Source organism: Desmodus rotundus, chromosome 4 (assembly GCF_022682495.2).
Source record: "Desmodus rotundus isolate HL8 chromosome 4, HLdesRot8A.1, whole genome shotgun sequence".
Classification (NCBI taxonomy): domain Eukaryota; kingdom Metazoa; phylum Chordata; class Mammalia; order Chiroptera; family Phyllostomidae; genus Desmodus; species Desmodus rotundus.
This window is the reverse complement of record NC_071390.1, coordinates 140,702,449-140,726,238: the sequence shown is the minus strand read 5'-3', so window position 1 is coordinate 140,726,238 and position 23,790 is coordinate 140,702,449. Positions and strand designations below refer to the sequence as shown.

At 36.3% G+C, this 23,790-nt stretch overlaps 1 protein-coding gene across 1 annotated transcript in view; it reads right to left on the bottom strand.

Annotated features, from left to right (window-relative positions):
- Positions 1 to 23,790, bottom strand: part of PLXDC2 (plexin domain containing 2) — a 395,504-nt gene that overhangs the window by 75,957 nt on the left and 295,757 nt on the right. Inside the window, exons 7-10 of the mRNA XM_024576153.4 lie at positions 23,086 to 23,204; positions 12,608 to 12,707; positions 1,415 to 1,510; positions 1,103 to 1,184 (exon numbers count right to left, since the gene is read on the bottom strand). Of these exons, the coding sequence (XP_024431921.1) occupies positions 1,103 to 1,184; positions 1,415 to 1,510; positions 12,608 to 12,707; positions 23,086 to 23,204 (397 nt within the window). The remainder of the gene's footprint in view (positions 1 to 1,102; positions 1,185 to 1,414; positions 1,511 to 12,607; positions 12,708 to 23,085; positions 23,205 to 23,790) is intronic.

The following is a 23,790-nucleotide window of genomic DNA, read 5'->3' as shown; positions in this document are numbered from 1 at the left end:
TAATACTGTTCTATCCAGAATAATAGTGGTTATTATTATTCTAGTAGTGGTTGCCCCCAAGTTAGCAAGTTAAACATATTTCCTAAAGCTTGTTATCAAGGAATTGGCATTCTATTCTCTATACTTCAATAACTTTTAAAATATTCCTCAACATGCCTCTCTCATTACAGCAAATGCTGCCACAAGATGATAAGACACAGACTGCTTACAGCAGAAAGCTCTTATTCTACATGCACTGACTAGAGCCTGACGATTTGATTCTCCATTTGGAGGAAGAAGCAGATTTACCACAGACTCTGAAGGTGAGAGGTGGACTTACTCTCAGACTGTAAGCCCCATCGAGGGCAGGCAGCATATCTGTGTATATTGCTCACTGCTGCTTTCCCAGTGCTTGGGACATAGCCGACGCATAAGCGGTTAGGTAAACACCAAAACACATTTAAAGATCTGCACTCTGTGTTTCTAACAAATGATCATTCCGAGTCCTCTAAGCACTGGGAACTGAAAAATCCTCTTTACCACTCATGAAAATCAGTAACCCTCTTTGACAAGTGAGGTAGCTTAAGTTTCAAAAGTAGTCACAGCAGAGACCAAAGCCACACATTCTGTTGTGAGGGCCAGTTAGTGTCACTCTCTTCCTCAGTCTCAGATTACATGTCTCATCTTGGCCAGTGACCTTTGAGGTAGTTATAAGATTTTCAAAAAATGTTCATGTGATTAAGAATAAATTATCCTCGTTATAGTAAAGATACCTCATGCCATGCTCTCTGTACAATATGGACCAGAAGCATCAATTTAAAGACTCATCAGTTGCAATCATCATCTATCTTAAGCCCCCCAGAGGCTAAAAATGTGTGTCAGATAATGATATCATCAACTATGAGGGTTCCTTGGTAATTCTGAGCAAGCAGACAAACGAAAACACTAAAAAATATTAAAATTCCCACTCGTGACCATTTTCTTTTTCATTTTGGTCACGGCATTTTTTTACACATGTACACTTGTTCATTTATACATAATACACCTGACACATTTAAAATTCAACGGATGAATAGAGGCAGCAGGTCTTTTTAAAATTCACATTTTTTGTATTTCCGTTTACCTTTGAAGTTTACTACACCAACTGCAGTTGAAGCCAATCTGAGAGGATACACAGGGGCCACAACCATTAAACTGGAGACATGCTAGGAAACGAGAGAGAGAGAGAGAGAGAGAGAGAGAGAGAGAGAGTCATCAAGACTAATTGCGAGCATGGAGGAAAACAACCTAACAATGATTGCGCATCCAAAACAGCTCGCCCATCCCCGCATGCCTGCGCATGCTAAGCACCATGCTACAATTACTGGTAAACGGATCAGATCATTAAATGTGCGAATAATTTTTTCCACCTAGGTGTGTTCACGTGTTAACTTACTAGGTAATGGGGTCATCTCCACAGCTGAAATGTTGGTAATTTTTGACATTTGTAACTCTACTCGGTGGTACTCATAAATTGTTCTTCTTCGAACATCTGTCAAAATAAAAATGGAACAAAAAATAAACTCTTCACATTTCTTTACCTATAAAACAAGTGTTTTAATAATGCATGTAAAATTCAACACTTTCACTTGGTGCAGTTTTAAAATAAAGATTTAAATAGCAATTCTTCTGATAAGATTGATTATTGAAAAACTAACAGATGAAAAAAACCCTGAAAGTCATGTGCCCATGGACCCAGAGATATTTTTATCAATGAAGCTGAAAATGATGATTATGGCCTCGGATGTCTCACTTTGCTAGCAGGGCTCCAAGCATTGTCACCCAGAGTTTACTTAAGACATTTTCTTGATAGATTATTTTTGACATATGAAGTCAAGGAGGAAAGATGACACCATTTGTCTGAAACTAAAGCAAAAGTAAATCCTTTAGGAACAGGTAGCAATTAAAAAATTTTCACAGCCTAAATTAAGTTGATTTTTGCCAAAATAAGAGTCTGACTGCCTTAAAGATTTAGAATAAATGTCTTTAATAAAAGTAAAAATAGAACTTAAATCATTACAAAATCAACAGTGCTATTTATTAAATACATAGTATTATATCTAAGAAAGCTTAATAATTAGCGGTTGTATTGCATGCAGTAATTTATAATAATTGATCAGCATATCCAGCAAGATGGAGAATAGGCGAGATGGAGATTTGACAAGAATTCTAATAATTAAAACACAGACAAATATAAGCAAACAAGACTTTTGATAAAATATATTTAAAATTGCCCTTTAATAAAAGACCTGAGCCTTATACTAGTAAGCCTGCCTGAATTGGGTCACTTACAGTGGAAACGTAATGTTACCAGCATGTTACTCAGCTTCTGGAATGTCTGCAATGCAGAAATGCATTTCCTGCATACTGTCATGCCTGTCAGCAATTATTCAGGAAGCTATGTTATTTAAAAAATACTACCATATCCAGACTTAGGAAGTAACATGTCACAGCGGTTAACAGTACATGCTATTAAACAGTGTGTCTGGTTCACATCCCAGTGTTTCTACTTGATAACTGTGTGACCTAGGGCCCCAACAAGCCTCTCTGTGCCCCAGTTTCTCCATCTACAAAATGGCAATAATAGTACCTATATCATTGAGTTGTTTTGAGAATTAAAATGAGATAATAGAAATTTCTTAAAATAATCCTTTCACATTGCAAGTGCTCAATAAATGTCAGATATAATTTTGGCCTGCCTTCAATATGACAACCGTAGGTCATACTGGTCATATGCTGCATATAATGTTCTAAATAATGTAGATCTACAGTCACTGTAACCACACTAAAGTCCTGAAACCAGGCTTCCAACTTATCTAGGAATTTGTCTCCCAACTTATCTTAGAGAAAGTTCAATTTTGATTAAAATTAGTAGACCCAACAATGATCTCCTTGAGGACATAAAGCAAAAGTGGTATGGTGACTCAGAAGATACGGAGCTGGCTTTCAGTAGTAGTTTAGGAAATGCAGACATGTACACATCCAGGAGGAAGGTCATGCACCTACTTATAACCTGTACATACCTCTACTTTTCTCCACTCACATCCTTCCCCCCATTTCTGGCTATTCACCATGAAATTCTACTCCAGAAGAGGAAGGAAGAGGGTGTGGCCCAAAATGAACTCTTTTGGGCTAGGAGTCATTCTAGAGCCACTCCCTAAATATACCTTCAGGTTTACCAGATTGGAAAACACTGCTTAGAACCCTAATCCAATGAATTTCTTCTTGGTGTAACTGAAAGATGCATGTATACTTCTCAAATGTAAAATTTATCAAACATTAGTGAAAATGCTGACCTCACGGTTTTTAGTAAGGTTTCAAGAGGCACGGGAATCATGCCTTCTTCTTCTTCTTTTTTTTTTTTTAACTTTTAAGGCATACAAAAAGACTACTCAGTTTCTGCCTCTTTCTAAACAGGATGTGTTCCTATATACTGCTTTGCCAAATATTGTGCTAAACTATTTAAGTCTCAGAAATAAATAAATGACATGGCTTTGCCACTGAGATGGAGGTTTTGAGTCTTCATACTAAAGTTCACACAGTATCTATGATATTAGTAGATGCTTAAAATACCAGTTCTCTTTTCATTTCATATTTTACGTTAAAAAGCTCAAACTACTAACATATCACTGTGGAGCCTCTGGGAGGTGGTTACTGGTCGTGCACGTGGGGGAAAGGGAAAAAGTGCTTTATTTTGCTATGCTACTTCTATCACTTGCTCAGACACCTCCAACTGTGGGAGGAGATTAACAAAACCAAAATTAATGAGAATAATTTTTATTTGATGGTCTGCCAAGTAATGACAGCTTCCAAATGGTCATTGCTGTTGCATTTCAGAGATACCCCTGTCAGTGACAAGTAATTAGTAGTCTATTTACTGGGAGCTCCTGCCAATAGAAGATGCTTTCATTTGACTCCAGAAATGTATTTAGTCTTGTTTAGAAAGTCAGAAAAAAATAATGTTGTACCAAACATTTAGTCGTACTCGTGGTGATACAGCTTCAATTGTCTTCTTACAACTTTATAAAACCAAGATCAACAATAATGCCCATTAAGAGGTTTTAAAATTGAAAAAAGAAAATAAATCTCTGGGCAGACTGACAGAGGATAAAGTTCAGTAATCAAAATATTCAGGCGATGTGACTCAAAATGTCACTATGGAATTGCCTTTTTTAGAAGTTCTGAGCAGTATCTGCAGGAGGAACAGAGTGATCGTATGGGAGCCCTCTCTTCTCAATATTCACTCCATCCAAAATAAACAGCTTATTGAATACCCTGGGGCCGGATTACCCATGATCTACTTCATTAGCCTTTTTAAAAAATATATATTATGGATTATGCTATTATAGTTGTCCCATTTTTGTCTACCCTTTATTCCCCTCCACCCTATACCCCACTCCCACCATCATTCCCCCACCCTAGGTCATGTCCATGGGTCATATATAGCCTGTCTTGAAAGTTAATATTCACATAAAAAATGTATGAGTAATTTCCTAAACTGGCCGGGTTTTATATTTATATAAATATTTTAATAGATTGTATTGTCATGTAAATGATTTTATAACATTTCCTTATTTATGTGTTTCCAATGCTTAATGACTAGCACAAATGATTATTTCCTATTTTTCTTTCTTGTTCCAATTGAGCTTACTACACAGGACCACTTACTGAACAGTCTTTAATGTAAATAGCATATATTGCACAATTACAATTTCATCCCCAGCATAAAGACTCAGGAAAAAACAGACTCTTGAGAAAAGAAGTGCACTGTCATAGCAGTTACAAGCTTTCTACACAAAATTGCAATGCATTAAATGCATTAACAGAATTAGCTAATTGTCTTTGCTAAATCAATTCTGTCTACAGACAGAAGATGGTTTTGGCCTCTAACTTTTTAAAACCTTTCTCTGAAGCTCTAATTCTATTAAATAGCAATGTAATTCAACATTGGGTAAGGCAGTGTAAAATGTAGGTGACTGTGAAGTGCTAATCTGAACATCTTAGATTTTCCTCTCATCATTCCCGCACTGCCTCCAGACACTGCTAAAACCCAGTGGCCAGATTTCACAAATCACTTGACCATCATAAAAAGAAATCAGAAACTTTAAAAACAGTCCTCACTTTTGTCCTCCTTCCACATATATTTACTAATGACTTAAACAAGACATACTTCTTGAACTCCTTCAGTAATCACCTGGCCCAAGAAGAGTGAGGACAGTAAACTCGGTCAATGTACTGTCCCAGTGGGTTGGTGTGACCCATGGACTGCAGGCCTGGCTCCCGTCACGGCTCCCATTGGCTCAAGGGCTCTGCCTCTGAGCAGGGAGCTTCCACCCAGGGGACACATCTCTGTACTCTTGAGACTTAGGGAAAGATTTTGTAATGTACATTTGCAACGTCATTGATTTTTTTTTCTAAGAGAAAAGAAGATTGAGATTTTCTTACAATTAGGTGAAAAGCGGTAACATTTATTTACTTCAATATCAAGATTTTAAAAAGTTTTTTGTGTTAAACTCAGAAGTTTGGCATGTGCATGAAGAAATGACCCTATATTTTTAAGAAACTTATTTCCAATAGCAAAATGCAACTGGAAAAATTAACACCTGGATATGTTTCTAAATGTAGGCAACTAGTATTAGTTAAAAATGGAAATATTCTTTTTGTTGTAGGGAAGTATAAGTTGAAATGGAAATAATCATTATGTAATAGGAAAAAGTAAGAAATAAATTTGAAGGCAAATATGAAAGAGAAAACTGAAAATCTAGTATCTGGGATCATAATTTAAAACAAAAATGGAAGATGCAACTTAATTGAAAAATTCAGTTAAGATTATTTTTGAGAACTGTTTTGGCTGTTTTTCTATGCCCTCCACAGTGAGGCTACCACAGAGGGTAGTTTTGCAAAGATGAGTTTTTCATTCTCTATTTTGAATAAAATAAAAGAATATTAAACTGGGTTTCTCTTCTCTATACCAATAAATCCTAGCCAAATAGGTACCTAATAAAGATTTATTAAATAAATTAATGTTGAAATGTACTGAGTTTTTCATAATTATTGAAGTCCTTTCTGTGAATTTCAGGATTTTATATTAAAATAAAATAATTCAAATATTATTAAATAAATTGAGGGACATGTCTCTAAACTGGTTTTACTTTAACTAAGATTGGTATAGACTAAAAAGCCAATGAATGCATAAATAGAAATAACAGAAACAACTTAACCACAAGATCCTGAAGGAATCCTTTTTTGTTCATAGAAATTCAAAAAAAAGAAAAGAAAAAAATCAAATACATTAAAATGATATATTATAATCAGCAATTTTTAATATCCAGAAAATCCTCAAATTTAAAAAAAAATCAAGTTAGGGTCAATCAAATAGGATATATTAGAAATATATCTATGAAGACAATGAAATATCACTTTATATAATGCTTTCTATCTTGGAAGAGTTTCATAAGAGAATATTTGATAGACAAAATGCCATGACATCTATTTTTTTTCCTTTTGGTGAGCTTTGAGTAAGCTGGTGCACATACTTGAGAACAAAAACACCTAAAGAAGCTGCGTTGTAATGGAAAGCAATTTTGTCTCCTGTAAAAAATAATTTTGAAATGTTTTTCATTTTGAGAAGAGAGGAGGTAAGGTGACACAATCTACTGAAGGATTTGTAGGCTGACCTGTCCTTACATGAATGAAAAGACCCTAATAACTTACAAAATAAGTGAAGCTCAGTCCTTTGAAAGAACATTAATTGGGTTATGTAAAATATTATGAAAGAAAAAAAGTCTTCAAGTTTTTCCAAGATGTTTTATTTCTTCTGTATTACCTGGACATGTTTTTAAAATTATAGTTGCTAAGCAATTATAATGGATATGTCTTACCATGGAGAAAAATCAGTTGAAATGGAATGCTTCTATTTAAAAATGTTTTAATCATATTTATCATAGATATGATTAAAGTTGTTTAATCATATCTATAATTCTAAAGCCTTTTGAAAGGCAAAGTCAAAAGTATGTTTATATAAATATTATACTTGAAATTTAATATTTTATTTAAGTATGTGTATATGGTTTATTGACACCCTGTCCAAAATGACTATTAGTCACATCTATCTCTTTAAATTAACATTAGTTAATTAAGTCCAATTAAAAATTCAACTCCCTGGTTTCATTAGCCACATTTCAAGAATATAGTAGCCACACACAGTTAGACCATACTGGACAGTTCAGATGCAGGTGATTCCATCAGTGTAGAAAGTTCTATTGAACAGTACTGGCTATGGTAGCTATTATTATTATTATTATTACTATTTGAGAATTAAAGCTGACGGAATTTTACATAGTAAAAAGCAAATCTCTGTTTTTGTTTGTTGAATTTTTTTCTAGTCTGTAAACATAACTTCAGTCAAATTCTTTGAAAAACAGCTGCTTAGTTTGTAACCTTATATAGAGACCATACATGGCAAACTATATACAGTGTTACTCAAAAAGTTCACTGAATTCCTAAATATTTAAAAATATATTTGTTTTCCAAATTAATTGTTAGTTAAAATGCTAATGCTTCTTATTGAGTGTGAATAATAACTACCAAGGAAGCAAATGCACATTGTAGCATGAACAATATCAAAAAAATGGAAGATAGTAGATGCTGATGAGAAGGGGATTGGCACTGAAGAAAGATCTGGATAATGCACTGGTGGTTTGAAGAATACAGGAGCCATCTAAGGGATTCTGAAATGGTATCATAACTTGTAGGACCATTTTGAGTCAGGTCAGCAGCTTTCCAGGCTGGTTTCTAGGACAAGAATTCTGCCTGTGTGTGTGCAAGTGACTTCCACATTACTAAAATGGCATAGTCTGAGGTTTCCAAATAAAAGAACCACAAAGGCGTGAGTGGATGTTCTGGTTTCTCGCTGAAAATGTTATGCTCATTAAGCTCAGAGGGTGGAGAAAAGGTGAAGCCTGATGGTGAAGGTCAGCTCCTGAGAGATTAAGATTGAAATTCAAAACATTAAATTGAAGGAGAGGGAAATAAACAAGTATGAATGGTGCTAGCGAGACCTGTACCATTCATCAGGGAGACCTCTGAGCACTGCACACGATGTAAAAGGGTTCGAAGGGACATGAGCCAAGGCTGAGAAAGAGTTATTGAACAGAGCTATTTAACAAGGAAGGGAGGACTAGGGGGGGAAGGTACAGGGAAGAAGAAGCATAATTAGTAGGCATAAAATAGATGGGGAGAGATAAAAAGTGGTATGGGAAACAGAGGACTCAAGGAACTTATATGTACAACCCATGGACATGAACTAAGGGGTGGGGAATGCTGGAGGGTTGGGGGGGCAGGGTGGAGGGGGGATAAAGAGGGAAAAATTGAGAAAACTGTAATAGCATAATCAATAAAATACTTAAAAAGAAATTATGGAAACCATGCATGGCCTATGAATATGTAACAATGTTAAAACTTTCTGGTAACCAAAAGACTATTAGAGAAACAACGAAACATCCTGTTCTGCTTATCAAATTTACAAAGTGTAAAAAATTATAACAGTCTGATAGGATTTGGGGAAATGGGATGTAATATAATGCTGGTGGGGGAGTAAATTATACAGCCTTTATAGGAAACAATTTGTCAAAGTATGTAAAAAACACATTGACATTCAATGGCTGTGTACTCATTTTTAAAGAATCAGGTATCTATAAAAATTTAAAAACGAGGATGTGCAGCACTGTTTTACTGACAATTAATATGAAAAGCAACCCACAAGGCAAATCAATGCTGAGACAGGTTACATAAATTACGACACAAAAGAATTTGTTGTAGCTATTACTGACTACATTTTAGACATAAACTTAGCAATGTAGAAAAATGTATTTTACATATAATGGGAAATACAGGTAGCAAAAATATTTATAGCATAATGCTGATTTTCTTCATATGTAGGTATGCCATAAGCAAAAATTGTGTGCAGATACATGGAAACTTTGATTGTTATCTTTTTGCGATAATAGATTTATAAGCAACTTAAATTTTCTTCTTTGTGTTTTGTTATCTTATAAATTCCTTTAAATTAACATGCATTATAATTAAAATAACATCTATGGCTTTAAACTTGTATTTCTGTAAAGAATAACCAGTCGTTGCATGCACAGCTGTCGTTCCTGTTTGTGCCTGTGGAGACTGAATCGGCTGATCTCCGGTTCTTTCTATCTCTACAGTTTATGAAACACAAACGGCAATGCAGTGATGTGTACACACAGGCAGACGCAAAGACGTTGAACCACCAAGGATGCCATAGTCAGAAAGGATGAGTTTCAGAGGGAGGGAACCGAGGTGTTTCTAGTGGAAGTCCCCGTGGACCCACTCAAGGAGCCTTTGGACTGGGTGTGGTCATCTTAGCATCACTGCATTTTTAAAGTCATGATGTTTACGATGATGAACAGACAAGAGGTGTAAGTACAAACACAGTGCTTACTTTGTGCCAGGCACTGCGTGCTATATTCGCATTTCATTCTGTATCTAAAGAAAGTCACAGAAATTAAATAAAATGCCTGAGGTCTCCTGACCAGTATCCACACTACAATGTTCCTTATTTGTTCCGGACTCTTTTAATTGAAATTCATCTTTTATTTTATTTTTTAAATATAAGGGTTAATTTCACCATAGACTTTTTAAATTTTTTTGAAGGAGCAAAGGTATTTCCTTTGTAACCTCAGAGCTACTTACTAATTTACTAACCATGCCTGAATTCCCTTTGATATTTTAAACTATGAGATCACCTGATCATTTCAGAAAGATGAAGCTTACTTTAATAAATTATGTTTGAAAGTTGCATCAAAACCATTTATTATTTGGAAGCTTTTAATAACCAAAAAACAAGTTTTTCTTTGTTCTTGTTGATATTATGATGAAGGTGTGGGGAGAAATCTTTGTAAAATAAATTAAATTTGCCTTACAGCTTTTTGAATGCTTTACCAAACCTTTACCAAATCTGATTAAAATGGTATAGCAACTGTGGTCCCGCTGGGAAAAATTATTCTCAAGCTTGTAGCTCATGTTCCCATGTGGCCATGGCTAGATTAAGGCTAGGATATAGGTTCCATACCCCATGTAACCAACATGAGGAAAAGAACAGAAAATTTATCTTATGAGAATTGGGTTCTGTGTAATACACCATGGAGCACAGAAGAAATGAAACTGCCTACTACTTAGGATAACGATCAGTTTTCCCTAAATCCACTCAGGAGAAGAAAAAGGGGTAACAGAGATGAAGGATTTAAAATTTCTATGAGGATGACTCTGAACAATGAGGCTATTGGATAGGGAACAGAATTTTGAAAAGCACTTACATATTTAAATTCTGATTGCAGACATAAGAAACAAACATCTCTAGGAATCATCTTATTTTCTCAGGAGAAATAACACTTGCATGACTGTGTTATGTTAATCTGGGGCCCGCCTAATCTCTGGTGTAAACAAGTACCATACGTTCATTTTTAGCTCAGACTGCGATGCAACCACATCTCTCCTCTCACACAGCAGCTCACGTAGCAGGCACTGCTACACGTTATAAGTGTGGGAAAAGATTTCTAAGGAGATTAAAATTTTTTCTTTTCCCCAAAAGATTTTTAAGTAGAACACATCTATTCCTGTGCGTGTGCGCGCGTGCTGAAGTGTGATCCCATCTAACGGCAGGTATGAGTGGATTAGCAACTCAGAATTTTTGTTCATTTTTGGCTAATTTTCTCAGTGAAGTGAACAAAAACATGAACGTGAATGTTGCTCCGGCATCAGCCTCCTGAGAGGAGCTTTTCTTTGAACTAAAAGCTTGAGTAATCTTTTTAGATGAATGCTGAGTCCCAAACTTTAGACATAATCTGTTCTCAAAATTCACAAGTTTTGCCAATTTATTCAATAAAATTAATATTTGGGAAGGACATTTTTTCTCCAAACCATAATGGTTACCAATTGTAGATGCAAAATTGCTGTTGGAGACAATTTAATAATTTATTTAAGTACAGTTTTATCATGTCTAAGTTCTCTCAAACTTGAATATTAAAATATTAAAATTACAAATGTTAAAATGTTAAAATTGTAAAAAATTTTCTTTTGTACTTTGGACTATCTTTTTCTCTAAACACTAACATATGAGAACATCCATGTGGACTGAGATGCCTGCTGAGGAAGCTGTGAATAAGACTCATTCTGGGAGGAAAAGACGCCATGAATAAACTGAAAGTGGTGTTCCCTTTCTCCTGTGCGGTAACTGACTCAAGTTCTGCTTGATTCAAAGCCTCTGAAAGAAAGAACATGAGAACAACCCTCTTCCAACAGGAGCCAATGTTGTCTTTCCCAGGACTCAGCTTATTTAAGAGTTCTCTCCAAATACCTCTGTGTTGCCTACATGTGCTTACACATCCTTGCTCTGTGCGTGGTGTGTTTCTGGAAAACTGTCTTGATTTGACAGTTCCCTTGAACATTGCCTCCCACAAGTTCTGAGCTAACATGGAGAAACGTTCTTCCCCAGCAGAACTGCCACATATGAATGTTCTTCTGAATCGTGGTTGTAAAATAAACCCTGTGTTGCCAGCCAGTGCACTGCCCTGAAAAATCTAATTTCCACTCCATCTACTTTCTATACTTGAGAGATGGCACAATGAAAGAGAATTAGCTCAAGTCAAGATCAAACAGCATATATGCATGTGATAATTTAAGTCTAGCATATCATAAAATAAAAGGAGATAAAGAACTTTGAACAAAAGGGAAAGAAATGACCTAACCTTGAGGTATGTTTTATTATCACCTCTTGCTTTATGTAAGCACTTCTGGGGCACAAATGAACAAGCGTGTCCAGAATGAACACACCCAAGCATCCCTCAGGACTGTCCTTGAAATAGAGAAGGTTTAAAAAACAGAAACTTTCTAACAATGGCTATTTACATGGTCAGACTACTACAAACAACACTTATATTTTGAATTTCTAATATGATGAACAGCTGCCCAAATTAACAAATACGTTTTTATTCTATAAAATGTACACTAACTAGGCAAAAACAAAATTAAAAAAAGAAAATACATATCTTCTCTGGTAGGTATAATTCCACCAAAATTTTAATTTACCTCAACTTATACTTTTCCTTTCACGTGTCTTCAGACTCTCAAGCAGTCTCATATAAATATGTTAAACATAAAAGGGTGCACAGCTGCTCATTTGCTGATAAATGTATTTAAACTAAACTAACAAAAAAGTCACATACCTATTAGCGAAATAATCTGTCTCTCTTTCATGTTCTTTTTCTTCTTAATAAAAGAAAAATATCTGCACAACCAAGCTAACCACTCCAACGAATCCAAAATACATAATCTTGCCTGACTATTTAATTTCATTTTACCTAAATTACTGGTATTAGTTCATGAGTAACAGAGAGAGAGAGAGCAAACCTGAGTAAAAGTTATACACCAAACAATATAATTAACAAGCAGCACTTATCTAAGCGATTTGGTTGTTCACACAGTTAACGTCAGCCCAGATCCACCCCTCTACATTTCCCCCCACAGCGGGCTCAGACTCTGTGACTTCCCTTCTACGTACTGGGAATTTGCTGGATCCTGTGGACGACGACGAACGCATCAGACAGCCCCACCTTCACCGGGTGATTGGTCGAACTTATCTGTGTGACCAGGACAGGAATCTACAAAAGAAAAAGCAGATTGCTGTGTTAGATTTTAATTTCATCTTGTTTAATAAATAAAATCTGGCAACGGAGCTGAAGAACTAGAGAGAGAGCAGTGAATGTTAAGGAAGAAAGACACTCAGTAGCTAAAATCACATCCATTTGGTGCTAACTGATGGGCTAAAGTGACAAGAGTTTCTGGTCCTACAGTCGGCTACTTGAGGATGAAAGCGGTAGATTCTCAGAGAATCTGACTGCTGCTGGGTGATGAAAACTTATCACACACACAGGTGCACCATAAATGCATTTAGTGCTGGATATCACTTCAAGACCACAAATTCTTCTTGCACTGTTTTCATAAAGGACTTAATTATATAATTTTTTCATAGTTTTTTTAAAACCTTATTTACAGTGGCCTTATAGATATAAAACCTAGAGAAAGACAAATAAGTTCATTGCTAAAGATACATTTAACAATGTTATTGCTCACGACAATGCAGTGATACTTGGCAATTGTTAATGGATGTGAAACTTCACCATTTTGGCTGAAACTCCTATGGCAACATGAGTTACGATGAGTCATCTCAAAGTCACACTTCCATAATTGAAACCTCAATGAAAACCCAAATCTGAATATGACGGACATTCCTAATATTTTCGGTTTAGAAAATTAGGACCCACTGAGAATATACTGATCATAATACAGCAGTTACAAATGAGACAAATGAAAAGGGTCTGGATAACAACGATTACTAACTTTATTATCATTTTCATAGAAATAAAAATGGAATGAAACCATCTTCAACAAATAAAAGAACAGGAAACAAAAAGGAAAGTGTAGATGCACCAAAAAATCTTTAAGCAGAGTGAACAGGTTGTGGGCCATCTGTGGGCAATTCATTACAGAAAATATTAGATCAGACATTGTTGTATAAACCTTCACAAATGGGATAGCAATAAGATGGGGAAAAATAAACTGGGGAGAAGACATAATAAGGGCCGCACTGCTTATTTTTGCCCATGACATCATGAAATTGAAAAGGGCTATTTTGTTGAAATTGACCAATTAAGAGGAAATGTAAATGTTTTGGAATTTTCTGAAATGATCTTGAAACATGTAAATGGAAGATGACATTTTCCTTTTATATACTAAATCAGTCCTCTCTCAAACAACGTTATATGCCAATTCTACATCAGTGTCCCCAGTTCTTAACCATCACTAAAATTATTCTGCTACTTGGACAACAAAACAAAACAAAACAAACCTCAATTTTTGGTCCTAAAAGTTCATTTACTAAATGAAACTCTGATATACTTATTCAGTATCAATATATGAATCCCTTTTCCAAATGGGCATTACACTTGGTTACCCAGGGCTATGCTCCATGAGAAGGAGCAATTTACATTTAAGACAGACTTACAGTTACAGATGAAAAGACAAAAGAATGGTGAACGCACAGAAAAAAATCCCCATTTGGGTTCTATTTTGCATGTCCTAATAAGATGAAGTCATAATTCCTTTAAAATTGTATTATGAAGACATGCCTGCCAGGAAGTAAGTATAAGGGCTTTGCTCTGGCACGTGTCACTTGCTTCCGTTCTCCAGCATCTGTGACTGCAGCGTCTCTCTGCCGGGTGAGAAGTATTTTACCAGAAAACTCTATGGTAATTATTGTATCTCTTTCTTTCCTTTTTCTTTTCAAATCATTTTTTCATTATTTCTTTTTTAAATTTAATTTATTGGGGTGACATTGGTTAATAAAATTATATAGGTTCCAGATATACAATTCTATAATACATCATCTGTATATTGTATTGTGTGTTCACCATCCTAAGTCTTTTCTCCCCCAAATTCAAAGCAGAACTTGAGTTTTTATTACTATCAATTGAAAACTCCTATTATGTTGTTAAGAATATAATACTTTTCTGCCAGAGTTTGTAGTCCAGGTCACATGTCTTGGTTCCTGCCATAGTAGCTTTTCCTTCTCTTTGGATTTTCCACTCTACCTTTCCTGACTCTCTTCCTTATCATTCTGTCCCTTACGTAGCCATCTTTCATTTGATTTTGTTTTCTCCAGCTCTCTCCTTCCTTTCACTGCCTTCCTTTATATTCTGTCTTGAAGTTAAACCCTCTCCTCTGGTGCTTTTCATCTGTGGTGGACTGACTGCAGTAACGGCTTCCTGCACCCACACTTTTTGCCTTTTCCCTGGGTCGTTCTCTTCCACTCTAACGCTGGGCTCAGTAACACAGTAAAAGAAGATAAAACGTGAAGCAAAAAGGAGGCTCAAAAAAGTGCTTGCACATTTCCACCTCCTTTCTCAGTCCCCTGCCACCACCGTGAGAATGTACCCTGCTGGTCTGCTGAAGACAAATGAGACGCATGTGGAGAAACATTCTCCGTCCAAAAGAGATCATCCTTGACCAGCAAGCCCTTAGCCAATCCACCAGCTAACAGCTGACACAGGAGTGAGCCCAGGTAGTACCACAGAGTCCAACCCAGATTTCTGGACCCACTGAGTTGATCCATGGGCATCTTGTGAGAAATAAGAAATGGAGTTGTTTTAAACCACTACATTTGCGGGTGATCTGTTATGCAGCCTTGACTAAATTGCTTTTGGCATCTGTTGGGAATTAAAAGGTTATCAATGGAGCTGTCATAAATAAAAGTGTCAAAGGAGAGAGGAGGGGGTGAAGGCGGGTATAGGGAGCATGTTCTCCCCGAAAGCTATGGCAATGACTTTAGATTTCATCCCAAGCCATATGGGGAAGATTTTAGAAGGTTTTGAACAGAGGAAGGACGGATGTACCCTTGCATCTGAAAAAGATCACACTGGCTAGTGTGTGGTCAAGACTGTAGGGCCAAAGGGGAACAGAGAAACTGGTTAGAAGGGCATCTCAGTTGTCCGGATGAGATGGGTTGCTTGGACTGCACTGGAGTGTGAGTGGAGGAGGTGAGAACAGAGCAGAGAGATGAATTCTGGATGAATCCAGAATTATCATCAAGACACGCCACAAATTTAATACGAAAAGTGTGAGTAAGAGTAGAGTCAACAATGCCACCAAGACTTTTGGTCTTGCTGGCAGGAAAAATGGAACCATGCTTTTCATCAGGGTTGCTGTGTCGCCCACCCTTAGTTTATTCCCCGTGCATGCGCTGAGCATGGTGCGCTCTGGGTGTGCAGAGAGGGGCCTGTGTGCTCTGAAGAGGAGAAGGGGTGTTCTCAGGTGGAGACTAGGGGAAGAAAGGCCAGGAAGGAATGATAACTTTATGGCAAGATTACTGGCTTCAAATGCTTTTCTTTAAAATTTTATAGACTTTATGAATAAGAGCTTAGGCTTTCTAAAACTGTGGTATTTTATCCTGATTAAATATTAAAATAAAAATGTATAAGAAGCTTTTGATTCCCCACATTTTCCCAGATGATACCCAGGCCTTTTACAAAATGATTACATATCAGATTTTGAAAAAACTTTTTTTGTCAATTGAATTAAAGAACTAACATTGTAAAAGATTAATGAGGAAGAGATAAACAACTCCAGGCTTTCTCAAAGACTTCTTTCAGAAACATGTCTGCCTGTTTCCACCTGATACTGTCATTATCATTTCCACTCTGCCTTTTTGGACTGTAGTCTTTTTACTTCCAAATATCAAAGGGGTGGGGTTGTTCTGGGAAAGGATCACTATCTCCCTCACTGCAGGCAAGGAAGTGAGCTGTGTAAGCCCTCTCCGAACAAGGCAGACCAGTCCGGGTCTCCACGTCAGTCTGTGATTAGAGACTGTTCAGAGGAATGAGGAGTACTGTTCAAACTGTATTGGAAATGGGCTGCCTTTTGATGAATATCAACAGAGCATTAGTACGCGCGTATAGAAATAAACTAGTATTGCACACGATTAGCACAAGAACAGGTTGGCCATATTGTCACAATCACCTATTCTTTGGAGGACGCTGCATTTGCAAGGACGTAAAGTACACGAGTCAGAGAAGCCAATGGCCAAGGATGACGTCCAAGTACGAAAACTAAAAGCTTTGTTTATGAGAAGCTCTTTTTTCTCCTTTCTACAAATTTATATTCATCTGGAAAATGTCTCTCTTAAGTTAGTTCCTGGGGATGTTAGGAAACCAATCTGAAATTATATAAACTCTTTACTACATAAGCTTTTTTTTTTTAATGTAGCCTCATGATTTTCATGTACCCGTAATAGTTTCCTTTCACAATTAAAGCAAAGCCAAATTTTGCTTGGCCTCTGTATGATTTGTATTGAATTATAAATTTCAGAGAATGAGTTTCACAATACATTCACCCACAGGGTAGACACAGAGAAGAGGCATTGATGTCAGTTAAAATAGGCTTGCATTTTGGCTTACAGAAGCATTTATAAACTATTTTTTAGATACTTTAATTTTTATGTCATTTCAGAAGATATAGATGTATTTATTATTTAAGTAAGTATAACTTTTCCTGCAAATGATACAGTGAAGCAAATTAAGTACAGGTGCAGAAAGGAGTTGCAATAACTAGACAACATTAAGGCAGGAAAGATTAGGAGTAAGCAAAGGCAGGGTACACACAGCACACTGGCCTTTGGAGGAAGATTCAAAGTCAAGAGCTTGCTCCCTTTTCTACACTGTGGTATCATTCACCGGGACACAAGCGCCCAGTGCAATGCCTAAAACGTGAACTTCTATGTCTGTCTCTACAACAGGGAGGTAACAGCATGCTGCTTCAGTCAGAGGTAATGGGGTTTTATTTTCCTGTCTGTTCTGCCCTGCAAACTTTGCCAAAACATTCTTTTTTTTTCCCATTATGGACCCAGCTAGCTATCTAATAAGCGGCACAACATCTCAGCAAGGGCTTGATTGTGTAGTGTGTGTGCCAATGTATGAATCACATGTCTGTCAGACAGAAACTGGAAAGAATTACTCTAAACTCATTTTTGTTCACTCACTATTTTTTTTCCACTCACTTATCAGCAGTATGGTGTCTGGTAACCAAAAGCTTACTATTTTACCCATTCTCACCTGCATTCAATCCTTAACTTCTTTCCTCACCTTCCTTAATGTCTGATCTGGCTTCTGTGTAACTCAGTAGGGTATCCAACTTTAAAAAGTCTTTTATTATTATCAAAACAACACATAAAGTCTGGAGTGTTAGTGTTTAGTTGTCTAAAAACTACATTTGAATAGAAAGGCTTCCGGTTAAATTTGACAATTAAAAAATTGATTTGTTTTACTGTATGTCATTAACATTTCACACAATTATTTAAATTCCTTTTCAGTTTACAGTTAATGAACTCTTTCATAGGCCAGGTATTGAGTAGTGCACGTGATGGCATGAAAGCAAAGGAGAGCCTCACGCTGAAAACACATTCTTAACCTCCCTCTTGCCCTATGTCCACAGTCACACCCTGCAGAAAACCTGGAAGGAGGCAAATAACAGTATAAATTTGATAAGTAAAGACAGCCCCTATATTAAAAGAGGAATTTCAAATGTAATCTCTTCAGAAGCTAGTGCTGGCCTGGGGTAAGAAAGAAGTTGGCGAGGGAGAAATTGGAGGGTGCACACCCTGAGTAACGAGTGATCCAAGGCTTCTTATTTCTCAAGAAAAAATGAAAATCTGTATTTTTATTTGAAACCTTCAAATATGTAAATTTTGGCAATATATCCACTTTGTAAACACACACACACACACACACACACAAGTGTGACCTCTGATTTAAAGGCTGCCCACCATGGATTTGACAAACTAGAGTTGCAGCTTCATATAGAGATGACAGTGAGAGAGGCGCGCGCACCTTAAGAAGCCGGTGCAACTCAGCTCAGGAGAGTCTAAACTATGGTGGGAACTTTCTCTGGAATGACAGCTAGACAAGGGAGCTTGTCTCAACACAGTTTGGGAATAAAACAGTAAGGGAAAAGAAAGGGGACTGAGAATCTCTGCACCTTGGGTTGGGGAAGGAGGAATGTAGAGGTCTTTGCCTCAGTAAGGAGGGAGCCCTTTGGTCAGGAAATGTCAGAGTAGGGAGAAAGCTCTCTGTCTGTCTAACCCGAGTAAGAGAGAGGCCTGTCAATGACGCCTCAGGGTGGAAACAGAGGCTTGGAGGAGAAAATGCACCCAGAAAGATCAAATACATTACTTAAGGACAATGTAGCCAACTAGTGGCAGGGCCAGCACTACACGTTTGCTGTTTCTAGAATTATTTCTTCTAGGTTCCTTCCTCCCTCCCTTCCTTCCTTCCTTCCTTCCCACAGCATTTGTTGTTGAAATATTATAAAGGTAAAAGTAATTTCAGACTTGCTCATAGCATTCAGTGTTCCTTCACCAAAGTCCTAGTGTTCTAGCCATACTGTAAGAGAAAGAGTGGAGGCCCAGGTTCTTTCCATAGTCATCTTTTGAGGTCATAGCTCTGTATTACTCACCCAAAGATTTGAGATTCTCTTAAGTTATACAAACTTTGTTGTTACACAGCTGTTATTTTAGTTAACTTCAAAGGCAAGTTTACATAGGATGAGGCCAAAGCACACACACACAAAATCATCTTTTAAAAAATTTCCTCTCAAATTATCAACTCTTTGCTTTAATGTACTTTTTAACTTCAGGGTATCCATTTGGTTCTTTTACACAAATTTCATTATTTTATGAAATCAACCATCTTGTCATCTAGTTTATTAACTATATTAATAACAGTTCTTTTAAATTTTGTGGCTGATAACTCTAATATCCAGATTTCTTATGGGTCTGTTTCTATCTTTTTTTTTTTTTGCTGTAGGTTTTCATTTACGGCTCCTGTCTCCCTGCCTGCTAGGTAATTTTCATCAAATGCTGGGCATTGTTCACAAGTACTAAAGAGACACTGTGAAGTTGTAGATATTTCCTTCCTCCAGAGAGGGTTCACTATTCTTTGTTGGTGGTTTAGATGCAGCAGATTAATACTGAGCTTGTTCTAAGTTGAGTGTCAGTGATTATAAAGGCTGGTATGTTTCTGATTAGCCCTTACTCCTACAGCCTAGGCCTTCAGGAATCTCCACTTAAGGCCCAGGCACTTACTATGGACCTCCGGTCTTAGTGGCCCTGAATCCTTATATTTTCCTCACCTCCATGAGACTGACTGAAGTTCTGCTCAGCATCTGCTCAGCCTGGCTTGTGAAGTATCAAATGTCTTGTTGGGTTCACTTCGTGATTTCCTTTCTCTGGAATTGTGCCTTTTCAAGTCCTTGTTCTTTGAAAGCCACCTGATGCCTTCAACATACGCTTTCCACACATCATTCTCCTTTCCTGCTTCATCTCAATAGTAGAAATAGTCTTATACAAGTTCTGTCTTAACCAGATGTCCTATTCACTTTTAATAACGACTTCCAAATTTGAAAAATCTAGCATTTATTGAGCTCTTCCTGTATACCAGGCAGTTATTAAGTGTTTAAAATTTATCTCATGTAATTCTCACAAAAACCAAGAGGTAGTTGCATTTATAATTTACAGAGCAGGAACTTGAAATAGTCAGAGAGGTTAAGTAACTTTCCCCAAATCATGAAACGAAGGTTCACCTGAGGCAGCCTGACCACAGAGCCTGTCCGCCCACCCGGTGCACCACACTGCCTCCCTGTATGTGAGCTTCCTTTCGAAGAAATGACTGAACTGCTCCAGTCGCTTTGATATAGTTGACAGTCTTTCCCGGCTAGTTATTAATATATTGTAACTCAGCCACTTGATAGCACAGAGTGAGGAGGTTTGCCTTCCACAGTGTTTATCTTATTGTATTACATTTTACTCTACAATTTAACCAAGTTCTTTACTGGCGATTTCTGCACAAATCAAATTTTTGTCTTCTTACATAAAATATAATAAAATGAAACAAAGCAGGCATTACCAGCTAGAAGCAACATATTACAGAAAGAATTGCACTTATTCCTTATCTATAATTTTGGTTCCATAAGTTTAACTTGTACAGGAACACAAAATTATACTCTTTATATTCTTATGTTCTCATGATTTTGTTAGCTCTGCTACTTAAATAGGACTACTTTTCCCGATTTTGTGGGATTACAGTTGTTTAGTATATTGGACTCAGATAAAAAATGTTATTAAACACCAAACATTAACAAATATTTATTGAAAAAGCAAATGAGAAATACATGTGACTTGTTACACATAATATCCTTGGGTAAAACATGTTGAGGTCTCTTGGAATCACCAAATTATGGTTTTTAGGCCAGGATTTGCCCTCAACTAGCTCTGCAATCTCGAGCATGTCATTTAACCACTCTGACTCAGTCTGCTTAGCTATCAAATAAAGCTAATTGTGCATGATCTAAATCTATAATTAAGTCAGGCACATTTATTAAACACCTTCTATGTGTCAGCGCCTTTGGGAAGGCCAAGAATATTAAGAATACAGGATATTGTTGAAGAATTGAAAATGAGTATACTATATGTGAAGACATTTTGTCAAGGATAGTATACTATATAAACAACTATTTTATGTTTTTATGATTCTAGGTATTTTTTCTAGGAGTGCCAGAAGCATCTAGCTCTCATTCAAGTACATGGGTACTTTCACTGTGGCAAATTTTACAAATACAAATTTGCCTCTGCAGAATAAAATGCATGACAATATCAGAAAAAAAAGGTAGAATAGGAAATAAGAAATTGCTTTCTAAACAGGATGGAGAAAGGACAATACAGAAAAATAATATAATAATGACTTATGTAGAACTCTGAGTTCAGAAGGACTGATATTCAACAGGAAAATAAACTGAGATATCAAGAAAGTGTTGAAATTGCCTTTCAGCTTAATAATCTCCATGACAAAACAGAAAAACCATAACAGAAATTTTTTCTTTGAATAAAATAAAGAAATGAAAAAAACATTTAAAAATACTAAGCCCACTGTAAAGAGACAACAGGAAAAATAAACTTACTCTTCAGTGCAAGACTCCCATTGACAACAGTATAAATGGAGGGATAGTTTTAATAATAAAGACTAGAGGGAGAGACCACCGTAAGAACACAACCTTTATTTTGACAAAGGCTACAGTTAGTGCGGTTTAAGACTCTGGACTTACTGACCTGTGTCTTTCCAGAAACTTTATCACTGTTGGTTAAACTATTGAAAACTAGCATTCCATAACACTGCCCTGCAGTCCCAGAAGCACACCAGATTATAGAAAAACTCGAGTCTGTCTCTTTGAGTGATGTTATCTCAGCTTCTAGGGAGTAATATAAAAATATGTTGGCTTATGATACCAAAACATAGCTCTGGATAAAGAAGCACAAAGCAGAACAGATCCTATACTACAATCTATATCAATGCTCCCGTGTACGATTAATTTCACAAGCAAGAATTCTTCAAAGAAGTGGAAACATCTAGCTTAATTATAAAATTTCCCAAAATTGATTTATTTAATTGAAATACAACTATCCTTCACTTTATAGGAAGGATAAATTTCAGAAGACTTGACCAAAGTGAATCATTTTTACATGATCAACATCCTCTTCATGGCCAGGGATTCCTGTCTGAAGAGCAGATAACCCTTCAATTGGAAAGAAGATATTAAGAGTATATTACCAAAAATACCCACCAGTCCATGGGTCGATAATGCCCATTAGCAATCCACATTATCAGAAAATCTCTCCTGCCTAATGACTGCCTAAAACATCACATCTGCAGTTCCTGAAACTTTACTCATACAGCCTTTGTTTTCTTCCCCAAATGTTTAGGTTGCCTAATCGACCTCAGTTATATTGTCAATAGAGTTTTAAACCAAAGATGCTATTATTCTAATTTAGACATTCCTTACATTTAAGGCTACAATTTAGTAAGTTTCCATTCTTTGTCAATTTGGTAAAATGAAACAAATCATTAGTTTAAATTCCCTTGTTCTTTCTGTTACTTAGATCTCTAATTAATCTTTTCTGTTGGCTTGAAATAATCGTCGGTGAAAGGCTACCCTGCACTTTCAGTTCTGGGTCACTGACCCAGACAACTTTTTGTGTTTACTAATACTTTTGGAGATAGAACCAAAAAAGGTCTCAGAAGTTGACAAGGCAAGAAACAAACTAACGAATACATATAGACGATTGCATTCCAAATTGAACATACTTTCTTTTAGAGTTCTTTTACTATAATATCACTGTAATATAATTATTCAATGATTTTATAAAATTCACGGATCATAATGCCAATGACATAAGAATACAAAACAAAACCCAAAGAGTTAACAATCAGTGATATCCAGTAGATTAAAACATATACTTTTTAATCAAGGGAAAAAAAACAAGAGGTGAGAAAATGATTTAAGGTTCACGACTATAAAGTGTCTCTTTCTTGACATTTGAAGGAAAGAATAGATAGAGGTCAGGTTAAGCGTGAAGAAAATCTTCAATGCATTACTCACTTCTTTGTATCCAAAAATGATGCGTCCATCTATGAGGAGGGTTGCCTGGAATGTGAAGCTTCCCAGGTTGTAATTATCCTGTAGATGTACGTGGTCCCACTGGACAACGAGTGCTGTACCTATAAACCCCATCGGAACAGAAGAAATACAATGAGAAAAACATTATCAATCAATTTCGGTGGGAGCCTTCACAAAAACATGGATTTAGCCTTCAAATCTAGTAGTTGTGCTACTTAAATTTTACAAGGTTAAGTGGAATTCTGTTACTGAAATAGCATTTGGCATATAGCAAGCTTCCAAAACATGCTGAAATCAATGAAACAAATACATTTTGTCCTGGAGATGACGATGAAATGCAGTTTAATGACATTGAAGATGCTGGTGAAGGTCGATGATATCTAAATTGAATTCACAGTTTCAGAGTATTATTCCACAGTTTGGATTTGGGCCATCACCTGTTAAGAATACTAAAACTTTAGGATGAATGCAGTTTGCTAAGGCAGACTGATTTATTTTGATTGTTTTAAAGTATTATATATGTTCAAGTGAAATGTTAACACTTTATTCTTTTGATGTAGTGGAATTTAAGGGTAAAAGACCACAATATCTGCTGTTAAACAATACAGAACAAGAGAGAATGACTAAACAAGTGTTTTCTAGTTTAAAAAAATAGCATTTGGAATACTGTTAAAGAACTGAGTATTC